Genomic DNA, 12,320 nt, shown 5'->3' on the forward strand with positions numbered 1-12,320 from the left:
TTCCTGCCTGCTGCGGGGACCCCTGCTGACTGGCCGAGAAGCCAGCTCCCAGGTCCCAGCCGGGTGACCTTGAATGAGTTCCTTGACTTTTCTGGGCTTCACATCTCTTACCTGGAAGACAACGGAAACTAGCATCCCTTACTGCCCTGGGAGGGTTTGAGGATGAAGTGGGACCCCAGGTGTGAGGGATTCTGGACAGCATCCGGTCAGAAGAAGCACAGGTAAAGGATGCAGGCAGCTTCTGTCTGTTCCATTGTCTGCTCAGAACAGCGCTGCCTCCCCTTAGCCTCCTTTGTTGCATTACGCGCGCTCTCTCTCTCCTCTCCCTTTGTCTCTCTCTTCGTCTTCCTCTGTTGCTATTTCTGTCCTTCCTCAATGCTGGTGGCGAGGGGTAAGCCTCTTTTCATGTCAGGATGCAGAACCCCGTCAAACTGGTAAACAGCTGAAGGATGTGGTGGGAGATGAACTTTCCACTGGGGTGGCTTTGAATTCATCCCTTCCCTGGCGGGTCTCCCTGGCTCCTCCCCACTTTGGAGGCTCCATCCCATCTTTGCAAAGCTGGGATGGGGAGCCTGGGACCACAGCCAAGAGGCATCCATGCCCAGTGGCCAGAGGGGGCTCCAGTCCCCTCTGCCCGACTCCAGAAACATGGGGGGGGTTTCGGGGAGGGGCAGTAGTGGAAACCACAGATGGGGCGATAGGGAGGGATGGGGAGCGGAGTGGTGGCTTGGCAGATGGGCCTCAGAGGTGAAGTTTCCAGTGGAAAAGGTTGGGACCAGCAGGCGATGCCCGGCCAGGGCTGGGAAGCCTGAGCCCATGCTCCTGCTCAGCGCCTTGGAGGCACATTGATGCAGCCCCTAGAGCAGACAGGAGTTGGGGACCCTGGTGAGATAACCTTGCCCCAGCCTCCCTCCTGGCCTCCCCCCTGGGCTGGCCCAGATCTGAAGGATGCAAATGAACCATGGGTTCCGAAGAATGGAATCATGTTCAGCTGAGTGTTACAATCCGTAAGCACAGAAATGGGCCTTTAGTGTGGACCTGGCCAGCTCGGGAAGCCACGTGGAGTGGCAGCAGGGCCCAGCCACACCATGATGAGCTGACAGTCCTAGGAAAGACTCAGAATCATCCCAAGCTTTCTCACCCATAAAATGAGAATAATACTAGTACGTCGTGGGGCTGTTGTGAGCAGGAATGAATCACTACCTGTCCTATGCCCGGAACGGTGCCTGATGAGTAGTAAATACACATCAAGAAGGGACAGAAGCTGATATTTCCGTCACTGTTGTATTATCATTGTGGCTGGAGGCTGCTGTGTTGGAAAATCATGTCCCATGTATATGACCCCTCTAGATATCTTAAATCCTTGCTACCCCCGGTCCTTGCCACCAGTGTTCGTGGTCACCTCCCGGCTGACCTGCCTCAAACCCTCCTTTACTTCACAGCAGTGACCTTTCTAGAGCATGTCTCATGAGATCATTTCCCTGCATGGAAATACTCATGCCACCCCATGCTTCTAGGACAATGGCCAAACTTCTGGACAAGTGACACTGACCCTCTGAGATGCTCCCCAGCTGCCTTTCCCATTTGGGCACTCCCCACCTCCCCGACTTCAGCCAGTAGACACCATATGTCACCCCTGGGAATGTCCTTCACTCTCTTCTCTGTCCAGCAAACTCCTATACATACTTCAATAGCCAACTCATTTATTCCCTCTTTGTCATGTGTCCCCCAACAAACTCAGGCAGTTGGTGGCTTCTTCCCCTCTGTCCACACAATTCTCTGTAGTGACATGCTGGAGTCCTGAAGGAGGCAGAGCTTACCTGCTTGGGTGGCACATGGGACAAAACCTGAATATGGTGAATATTACTTTTGAAAGTCTCTTGAGACGTGAAAAGAAGCAAGGAGTACAGGAGTGCGGATAGAATGCCTTTTTTTAATTTTTATTTTTTGGCATAAGAAGGGACAGGGAGGAGTTCCCGTCGTGGTACAACGGAATCGAATCCGAATAGGAACAATGCGGTTGCGGGTTTGATCCCTGGCCTCGCTCAGTGGGTTAAGGATCCGGCGTTGCCATGAGCTGTGGTGTAGGTCACAGACACACCTCGGATCCTGTGTTGCTGTGGCTGTGGTGTAGGCTGGCAGCTGTAGCTCTGATTGGACCCCTATCCTGGGAACCTTCACATGCCGTGAGTGCGGCCCTAAAAAGCAAAAAAAAAAAAAAAAAGAAGAAGAAGAAGAAGGGACAGGGGGACAAGGAGAGAAAGAGCTATTCCTCTTTGTTGGCATTTGCCTCAGAGAAACAATAGCGTTGACCTGGGGAGGGGGGAGGGAAGGGGAGGGTAGATGGGTGGGTAACAAGATTTGAATGATATGCATTTGTGTGCTGTTTGGAGTTTTGAACCACATGAGTATATTTTCTATTTAAAAGTAGGAAGGAGGGAGGGAAGGGAGGGAGGAAGGAAGGAAGGAAGGAAGGAAGCAAGGAAGCAAGGAAGGAAGGAAGGAGGGATGCAGTTTTGCTTAGGAAGTGAAACTCCCGTGTTTGAGTCTATCCTGTGCTGCCACCAACTTAGATGTTTCTCCCTCCAAAGTCAGATCAACCAGATGAAGTGATGGGCTTGCGTGTCAGGCCCATCACGTGTGCAAAATGTGACGGGTTAGTAACTAACTAAGGTCCCATCACACGTGGCAAGGAGCCCGCTCAGCGAATGGTTCTTAAGGTCTGAGGGAGCAGAGGGTCCCAGCCCCCATCTCTCTCCTCCCTCCCGGGTGTGTGTTCACTAAGGGGGATGGTGGGCTCCGTTGTTCTTTTTCTTTCTCTTTTGCGGCAGTAGATACACTTAAGTTCTTGTGGTTTAAATATGCCCGTGATGCATCCCACTGGGCAGTGTGCCCTTTCACGCTGGGGCTTTGCATTGGGTAGAAAAACTGTACTACCTGCCAAGCTGTGTGACCTCTGGCTGGCTGCTTAACCTCTGTGGGCCTCAGTTTCCTTATTTATAAATTAGGGAGGATAATACCTTCTCAGGGAGCTCCTATGAGGTTATAAGAAATAATGCACATCTGGCACCTAGTAAACGCCACCCACTGTCAGCCTCATTGTCAAACACCACGCCCACAGGATATACTGCAAGTGCTGGTCTCTGCGTCTGCCTCTCTCAGGGAAGGGCCAGGTTTTAGTCCTCTCGATGCCCCAGTACCAACAGAGCCTGGCTGCATACAGGTGCCCAAGCAGGGAGTTATGCCATCCTGGGTTTAGCATCCTTACACCCAGCAGGTACCTGTGCTGTTGGTGAACAGACAGGCTTGTGTCTCCAGAGCTCAGCTGGGCTGGGGCTCTGTACCCAACAATGTGGCTTCAGTGGGCACAGGGACAGGTTTCTACTGGAAGTGCCATGGTTAAGGCTCAGACTCTGGAGCCAGGTGGAAATCCCAAGGCAGCCACTTTTTAGCTGTGTGACTTGGACATTTTACTTAACCTCTCTGGGCCTCAGCTTTCTCACCTATGAAACAGAGCTGATGTGAGACTGGCTATCCTCGGCCTCTTCTTTTCTCAGGCTGGACTACCCTTTACCTTGAAAGGCACCCAGTTTCTTGCTGTTTTGCTCATGCTATTCCTTTAACTTGGAGTACCCACCCCCTCCACTCTCATGGCTGACTCCTACTCAACCTTTACGACCCAGCTCGCACATCACCTCCCCAGGAAGCCTTCCAGGATAGCCTCCCTCCAGCAGGCTCAGGGGCCCCCACGATGCTCAGGGGCTCCCTGGGCATCATTCTCTCATGGTACGTGCAGAACCAGAACATGGCTGGAGCTCCTCCACTTCAGATATAGCCCCTCCCCTGCATCGATGTTTCTGAAATCGGGATTCACCTGCTGCATTCATTGAACATCTTTGTGTTGCCTCTCAGAGATCCTTGAGGCAAGGATAAGGCAAGGTCTCGAAAAAGTGGTGGGTGGAGTTCCCTTGCAGCACCGAGGGATAAGGATCCAGTGTTGTCACTGCTGCAGCTGGGATCACTGCTGTGGCCCAGGTTCAACCCCTGGTCCCAGAACTTCTGTGTGCCGAGGGTGTGGCCAAAATAATAATAATAAAAATACAGCGTGGCGGGTAAGTGCACTAGCTTATGGCTGTAATGCCCCTGCCAGGCTCCCGCTCCTTCAGGTCACAGTGGGGTGTCTTTCATGCCAGTGTGTCCAGTCTCCAGTCCCAGCACAGGGCTTGGCTCTGGCTCCATAAGGACCAGTCTGAGTGCCCTGGAGGCAGAGCGATGGGGAAAGAGTCTTCCCCGGGGACAGCCCAGAAGGATGACTCCAGCAGGAAGCCTTGTGGTCCAAGACACCAGCCCTCAGAACGTCCTCTGCCCTGTGTGATCCTGGTGCCCCCAGGCTGCCTGGTGGGGCTGGGAAGGAGCAAGGGAGACGAGTTTCAGACCTTCCCCACATCTCTCAGACTGGGGTGTGTGGAAAGCAGGGGCCCAGGAATGGGAGGTGGCTCTGGGGAGACATGAACGAGAACTCAGAGGGTGTCACCTTCTCCCTGTCTGACCCCTCAGAGGGTCTCCTAACTCTCTGGATGACCTTGGACCAGTCCTTTCCCCTGTCAGGTCTCAGCATCCTGATCTGTAAGATGAGGGGTGGAGAACAGTTGTCCCAGGGAGAGGGAGGGAGGGGAATGGACCGAGAGTTTGGGGTCAGTGGGTGCAAACTATTACATTTAGAACGGAGAAACAACAAGGTCCTACTGGACCGCACAGGGAAATGTACCCAGTCTTTTGTGATAGAACATAATGGAAGATAATATGAGAAAAAGAATGTGTGTGTGTGTGTTGTGTGTGTGTGTGTGTCTGGGTCCCTTCACTGTACAGCTGAAATTGACAGAACATTGTAAATCAGCTATATTTTTAATAAAAAAATTTTTTATAAATGAGAGTGGGACAAGCCTCCTCCAGCACCAATGCATCAAGACCACATGCATTGCCGTCTTCTCTCTCGCCCTTTCTTCTTTGACAGAGATTTCTCCTCTCTCTGGATTAACCTAGCAATGAGAGGGAAGAGTCATTGCCAAGTTCCTAACCCCTGCCACCATCTGTGTGGTGCTGTGTGCACTTTACAAACTTTATAGCAAAGGTTCAGAGATGTTGAGTGACTTGCCAGAGGCTGCACAGCCAGATGAGGTGGAGCTGGGATTTGAACCCTGGCTGTCCCACAGAAAAAATCTGCAAATCACCCCCGGTGAGGGGTGGGTGGGGGGGATCTTGGCCCCGCCCAACCCAGCACTGGCTCCTCCCCTAGGAATCCCCCACAGACAGGGAAGGTTCAGAGGGGGGAGCATCACGGCAGCAACCACATCCTGTGACAGTTGCCCTGGGGAGCACCAGCTCTGTCTGCACCTCTGGGACAAGCAAGCAGAAAACAGGCCCTGTTCAGCCCCTCAGAGCCGGATCCACAGAGCAGCCCTCCCACCACCCTGGCTGTGGGAAGGCTCCGAGGGAACCTGACCCCCAGCCCTCTCCAGGCAGAGCTGGGCACTGGTCCATGCAGCTGGGCTAAAACCCCAGCCTCTGAGCCGGTGGAGGATTCCTCTGGAAAATCCATGCCAATTGCCCCCCCCCTATCCACCAGCCTCACCTCCAGCTCCTTCCAGGCCTAGGATCTATGCCTTCGCCAAGCAGATCTGAGATAAAATCCACTCACCCTCCGCTGCCTTGGAAGCTTCTGGAAGCCCAGGTTGGAATGCATTCAGGGCAGCAACCCTGGCCCCGCTGACCAGGGAGGGGTGGTGCCCAATGTCACTCAGATGGCATCTGTCCACGTCCCTGGGAAGGGCAAGCCCTGTCTGTTTGTCCTTGCATCCCCAGGCTTTTTTCACGGTGCGGAGTCATGGCAGGTCTCCAGTTTGCCCTGACACCTCCACCTCGATGCCCCCACCCAACACACACACCAATGCGCGCGCGCACGCACACACACACGCACACACAGCCTAGGTTCTGTGAGTTCAAGGACTTGTTGCTCCACACCCTGGTTTTATTCAGTAATTAGTTTAATCTCGGGATACTCAGGGTAAGACACCAGAAGCTGGCCCTGAGCCCTCAGACATCTCCCGGGAGGCTGCATGGACACACTGGTGGCTCAAGGAATAGCACTGATGTTTGTGTGTTCGCTAGGGAGGCGCCCACCCATCCAAGCAGACAGATGGGGACTCCGGGCTTTGCGCAGCCTCTGGGCTCCTTCTGGAAGACATCTCTGTGGCTTCTGCCCCCACTCTGAGTCTGTCCCTAGGGACCCTCTTTGTAAACCTTAGGAAACTCAGAACAAGGATTGGCTGTCCAGGGATGGTTACTGCAGAACAGGGTTGTAGCCCCGGCGGGCTCCGACAGTCACGAGAGGCAGAGCGGGTCTCAGGCCCTGGCGGGGGTGGGGGCGGGGGGGCACTGGTCCTGCTCAAGGTCAGCTGACTGTGCCCAGGAAGACCGGACTCCCTGTTGGCTGCAGTTACCAACGTGAACGAAGCCAGGGTCTGCTGGTGGCTTCCGCAACCCCTGCACCCATCTATCAGGGCAACAGCAGCCGACAGCCCCAGCACAGGGGCCTCCCCACCTCTGGAAGTACCTCCGGGCCCTGAGGTGTCAGAGATCCAGGGGACCAGAGCACAAGACACCCGAGGGTTGGAAGGGGCCTCGGGACTCATCCAGTCCAACCCCTCCATTCGGCCTGCCAAGAGGTGGTCCAGATTGCTTGTTCATTCCTGAGGTGGAGAGCTCACTACCTCTCCAAGGCAGTGCCTCTGCCTTGGGGCTGCTGTTTGGGGCCAGGAAGGGCGGTGCTGGCAGCTTCTATTGATGGATGGAGGGCCTCTGGGCCCCTGGGGGATGATCCCGGAAGGACGAAGGGCGGGAGGTGGGTCAGGGGGAGGAGGCAGAGCAGGAGTCCCAGAGGGAGCACACGGAGCCACTCTGGGCTTGGGCTAGGCGGCTCCGATGTCATCATAGTCTTCATCAGAGGAGGAGTCAGACGGGGGTCTGGGGAACCCTGTGTGGCCGGGAGACTCAGGTCAGTGGGGGCCAGTCATTGCCCCTGCTGAGCAGGGACAGAGCTGAGCAACATCTGGGTCCATATCCCTCTCCCCGCTGCCTGGGATGCTGTGTATCATCTCATTCACAGCCGGCTCCCTCCCTCGGACCTCAGTCCCGAGGGCAGAGCCTCATCTGTGGAGTTCAGGGCTGTAGTTCCCATGCACTGGGAGCAGCTCCATGCATTGGGAGCCCCTCTGCTGCCACCATCTCCCCCAAGGGGCCATCTGGCTGCTTCTGCTTGAATGCCTCCACTAATGGGGAGCTCACTTCCACTCAAGGCATCCTCTGAATCTCTCTCCGTCCCACCCACATCCATTTTCCCTCCCTCCTCGGATTTTTCTTGTTTTAAAAAATCCCATTACTTCTTTTCTTTTCCCCTTGGGCTGATATGTCCAGAGCACCCTTACTCACCCACCCTCCAGTCCCCCTCTATGGCCCCCTCCCCTGCCACTGGCACCTGCACATCCAAACTGCTCGGCAGAAGGGAGCTGGGGCGGCGGCTGGTAGTTCTGGTACCACTCTCCGGACGAGGTGCTGGAGCTGTCATCAGCCGAGGGTGCTGCTGGAAACCCCCAGAGCCAGTCACCCTCTGCCAGGCTAGTTCACGAAATGCCAGAGCTGGGAGGCTTTCAAAGTTTCAAGGAGAGTCAAGTCTTTAGCTTGACAACTGAGGCAAAGAAGGCCCAGAGAGGGGAAGAGACTTGTCCAAGGTCACACAGCAAGTGGCTGCCGAGTTAGGACTAGAATCCTGGACTCCACCTGGCTCAGGGCTCCCAGCTTTATGCTCCCTCCATCCAGGGAGGTTGGAGCAGGCGCACAGTCCTCCTGGGCCCACCTTACCTGGAAAAGTTGTCTGGGAGCCAGCCAGCTCCAAGTTCGGGGACGGCTCCAGGAGGGGGTCCTGCTCTGAAGAAAACACGTGAGAGTTCCATGGAGGTAGCCTGCTGCTGGGGCTGTTACAGTACTCTTCCCCCGAAGATGTGCTGGAGCCTCTTTTGCTGGGGGGCTGCTGAGAGCCCAGGGAGGGGGGCTGTGCTTTGCATTGTCCAGGGTTGTCAGGTGGGACCTGGGAATCCTGCATTTCTTCCAGTCCTGGGCCTAAAAGAGAAGGGTGATAAAGAAGCAGTGCAGCAAGAGGGCTTTCAGTTAGACTTGAGAAGGACTTCCTGCCAATGGAAATTGTCAACGTCAGGAAGGACCTGTTGAGGGAGGTTGTGCTGCTGCTTCTCAAGGCGAGTGAGCTGCTAAGTCTGGAGGCGGGGCTGGCATCCTAATCAACGCCCCCCCCGTGTCCCTCCCCAGCCTGACTCACCTTCCTCCAAGGGGGGCATCTGGAACCTGTTCTTCTGGACCTCCTCATCTGTGAAGCGGTGCCGTTGGGAATCTACAAGCAGAGGTGCTGGTGAGGAAGGAGGTGAGGAAGGCTCCTTATCCTGGGAGCCGGGAGCAGAGGCTGAGGTTCTTTGAGATTCGGGTTAGGGGGGTGTCCCTGAGGCTGAACAGGGTGGGAGGACAACCCCGGCTTCAGGAAGGGCTTAGTGTTTTTCTTCAGATCCCAGGCTCACATCCTAGTCCAGGCAGACCTTGAATCTCGACCTGAAACCAGCACGGGAATAGGCCACTTCTGGCCAAAACCCCTAGTGCCCTGTACCACCCTGCCTTGAGCTGCCCCTCCTGCTACATAAGGAAATATTAACAGGCTTAGCTTCTCTTCTTGTGCCCAGGCATCTCCGGGCAGGAAAAGGGCAGATGCTGCCTCTTGCCTTCCCAGAGTGGAAGCCAAGGGTCTGGAATCTTTGTATCCTGGACATCTCTGTTTCAGAATCAAAGAGAGGCAGATTCCTAGCATCTCAAGGACTGCAGTGTCTAGAATCGGGGAGACAGCTCTTTTGAACCTGTTACTACTGAGTTTTAGTCTCAGTGCCACAGGATTTTGGACTCCTGGTCTTGCAGCTTACATGCCTGGGCTCAGAATCTCAGATTCTAAGGACACTCATCTCTGTGGCTCCCAAAGCCTGGCCCAGCGGAGCAGAATCATCCACATGGCCCCCAGGTACCCTGGTTTGGCAGGTGGGGCAAAGATGGCTGCTGTCCCCAACATCCATCCCCCACCTTCTGCAGTAGGAGATCTCTGGCCATTATCTGGACACCCAGCTGCCCAGCACAGAGGCTTCCTCTCCCTGCCTCTCTTGCAGGTGCTGGCGGGTGGCAAGTGGGTGAGATTCATGTGGGCGTCCCCAGCATCCTGCCTTACAGGGTAGGCCATCCCTCGCCTTTCCATCCTGCCAGCTGGCATGTGGACGTGGTGGTGAGCCATTCTGGGCCATGCAAACAGGGCAACATCTTAGGGACAGCAGAGTAGCCAGAAAGAAGGAGGCTGCCCCCCTCCAATGTCTTCAGACCCTGTCATTTGGAGTCTGTGTCCCACACAACCAGACTCTCATCCTCGCTGATTGAGTAGGTCCTGGGTGGAGCTAAGGAAATTTTGATGAACTCCCATGGGATTCTGCCACAGATGTGAGATTCTCTGCCCTCACTTGACCTCCTGGCATTTCATGGGCCCTGCCTGAGCGCTGTCTTTCCTCCTCCTCCATCCCCAGCAGGCAGAGAGCAGAGCTGGAGAAGCTGGCTAAGAGGTGGGAGCTGGGCTCCTGGGTGGGGGGGGGGGAGTGCGGTGGGGAGGAGGCAAGGGGGCAGGATAGGGCACAGATGGGGTGTGAGCGTGCAAGAAGCCATCTGAACCAGAGTCCCTCTTGTCTTACACAGACGCCGCCACGTCTAGGTGAATGTCGAGGGACTGGTCTTGAGACCCTGCCTGGCCACAGACTAACACGAGAGCAAGGGAGACCACGTGGAAATGCCTTGCGACCTCAGACATCTGTGAAAACGTCAGTGCAGGACCACTGAGGGTCGGTCCGGCGGTCGCAGCGAGGGCAGTGCCCCCCTCATCCGGCAGGGGTCCCCGGGAGGAGCCTACTGCAGGTCCCCCAGCAGGGCTGCGCCCTCTCCCTGGTTTGGGCGGGTGGGCCCTTGGGAGGCCGGGCCCAGGCACTCACTGTAGAAGGTAGTCAGGGCCACGGGAGGCTGGGTGCTGAAGTCATAGTGCTCATAGTCTGAGTCCGAGCCGGAGTCTTCGGGGGGCAGGGCCTGGACCGGGATGGGCAGCTTGGGAACTGGGGAGAGAACAGAGGAGGGGTGCCGTGGCGAGGCAGGGGGCTGAAGAGCTTAGAGAGAGGCGGCAGAGAGCGTGGATGGGGAGGACCAGCTATAGAAGGGCAGGCGGGGTGCCAGGCAGCCCGTCTTGTCCACGATCATCAGGCCTCAGTTTTCTAAGTTTCCCCCTTGGCCATTTCAAACATGGGGGAATGAAATAACATTTATGTATTTAACCAGCATGTACCTGGCAGTCAGGGCATGCCAGGCACTATTGCAACATTTGCAAATATTAGCTCATTTGATGCTCATCGTAATTCCATGTGTCCCCATTGTGCAGCTGAGAAAACTGAGGCACAGAGAGCGTCTCACATTCCCCAGAGAAGCAGGCAGTGGGCCTCTTGGCCTCCAGACCATAATATTCAGTGAGCGGCTGCTCTGGGCCTACCCTTGTGCTAGGTTCTGTGTTCATATTCTCATCTTGAATATAGGGATCCTGTGTGCGAAGAATCTTTATGCTATTTGGCTGAGTTTTGTATTGGTGTTTGTGTCTTTGAACGCTTCCAAATCAAGGGGATTTCATAGATTCTTAATGCAATGTGATTAAAAGCCAACCTCTTCACAAGACTTTCAAGAGACACACCCCATAAAGCATCAAAAAAGCATGGCTGGTCCCATTTTTTTTTCACTTGGAAAATATGACATGAAATTATGTTCAAGGAAAATCTTTTTTTTTTTTTTTTTCTTTTCAGGGCTGCACCTGAGACACATGGAGGTTCCCAGGCTAGGGGTCAAATCGGAGCTGCAGCTGCTAGCCTGCACCACAGCCACAGCAATGCCAGATTTGAGCCACATCTGTGACCTATGTGCAGCTCACAGCAACGCCAGATCCTTAACCCACTGAGTGAGGCCAGGGATTGAACCTGCATCCTCACAGACACCATGTCAGGTTCTTAACCCCCTGAGCCACAACAGGAACTCCACGTTCCAGGAAAATCCTCATCGGGCTCTGCAGGGAGGTGGGTTGGGCAGGACGTTGGAAGAGACGAAAATGTCATAAACCAACTGGCTGGTCAGCAGAGCAGAACTTTCCTTTGAGAACCAAGGTCCAAAATGCCCAAGGGCCTAGTTTGGTCCAGAATTTGAAAGCCTAGAGTTCTAGAACGACTGCCCTGGAAGGTCATCTCCCCATCGAGGCCCAGACTGAGGCTGGACCTGCTCAAGGCCTTGCAACCATTAGAGGGCTGGCAGAGGTCTCATCTCCCGCCGGAGCACTGCTTTGACCTAAGCAGCACGGACTGTCAAGAAAGTATCCCCTTCTGGTCCTTCCCAGCCCTCCCCTCCCGCAGGGTGGCTGACATCCTACCTTCTTCTTTGGCGATGGTAATAGGGACCTCTTGACAGCTTTCCATCCCTGCCGGGGTGGTGGTGGGAAGGCTCTGGTGGTTCACCATAGGGGGGAGGGCTGAGGGAGGGCAGGGAGAGAGTCTACAGGTCATTTTTTGCCCCCTCCCAGTCTTCCTAGTTCTATTCTCATGGAGACACCTCCCTTCTCACCTCCCCCGGCCCCAAACACACAAACACACACAGAAGTGGTCCTCCTGTGGACCGCTTCTGCTAGGCATGCTGGGAAAATCCCTCCCATCGGGAGGTGCTTCTTGGGGCCAGGGTTGGATGGTCATGGCTGGATCACTGCCACTCCTGCTGGGGTCTCCCACAGCTCACGTCCCGTCCCTCCCCCCGCGCTGGGAGGACCACACCTCTGGCCTGCTTTGACTCCCAGGATTCTGTACCTACCATATTTTCCTTTAATTCTCAAGAGGATTAAGGCTATGAAAATGAATGAGACAAGGAGGAGAATTCCCAGAATGATGCAGGAGATGAGGAGCATTATTTCTCGAGAGGTCCAGTCCTTTATTTTCACCATCACAGAAGGCTCTGGAAGCAAGAAGCCCGAGTCAGGGAGAAAGAGGAATGGACTTCTCCTTGCCCTTCTCCTCTCTCCTTCTCCTCTGCATCTGACCCACTTCCCTTGTGGACTGATCTTTCTTCTCCCTTCTTTTTCTCAAAATTTCCCATCTGCCCAGTAT

The 12,320-nt window shown here is 55.0% G+C and overlaps 1 protein-coding gene and 1 long non-coding RNA gene across 8 annotated transcripts in view; one reads left to right on the forward strand and one right to left on the reverse strand.

Annotated features, from left to right (window-relative positions):
- LOC110259252 overlaps nt 1–10,053 on the forward strand; it is a 68,102-nt gene extending 58,049 nt beyond the window's left edge. The window contains exons 2-3 of the long non-coding RNA XR_002341474.1: nt 8,380–9,713; nt 9,844–10,053. This is a non-coding gene — a long non-coding RNA (uncharacterized LOC110259252). The remainder of the gene's footprint in view (nt 1–8,379; nt 9,714–9,843) is intronic.
- The window catches only part of CD6 (CD6 molecule), a 45,989-nt gene continuing 39,649 nt past the window's right edge, over nt 5,981–12,320 (reverse strand). For 3 of the 7 annotated variants that reach the window (XM_005660833.3, XM_021082963.1, XM_005660839.3), the window contains 7 exons: nt 12,028–12,168; nt 11,597–11,695; nt 10,134–10,250; nt 8,390–8,461; nt 7,918–8,175; nt 7,535–7,639; nt 5,981–7,033 (listed from right to left, as the gene is read on the reverse strand). In XM_005660833.3, coding sequence (XP_005660890.2) covers nt 6,969–7,033; nt 7,535–7,639; nt 7,918–8,175; nt 8,390–8,461; nt 10,134–10,250; nt 11,597–11,695; nt 12,028–12,168 — 857 coding nt within the window. In that variant the 3' untranslated portion in view covers nt 5,981–6,968. The remainder of the gene's footprint in view (nt 7,034–7,534; nt 7,640–7,917; nt 8,176–8,389; nt 8,462–10,133; nt 10,251–11,596; nt 11,696–12,027; nt 12,169–12,320) is intronic. The other 4 variants (XM_005660834.3, XM_021082962.1, XM_005660836.3 and 1 more) reach the window with 3 other exon arrangements.

The sequence above is a fragment of the Sus scrofa genome, chromosome 2 (genome assembly GCF_000003025.6).
Source record: "Sus scrofa isolate TJ Tabasco breed Duroc chromosome 2, Sscrofa11.1, whole genome shotgun sequence".
In the NCBI taxonomy this organism is placed as follows: domain Eukaryota; kingdom Metazoa; phylum Chordata; class Mammalia; order Artiodactyla; family Suidae; genus Sus; species Sus scrofa.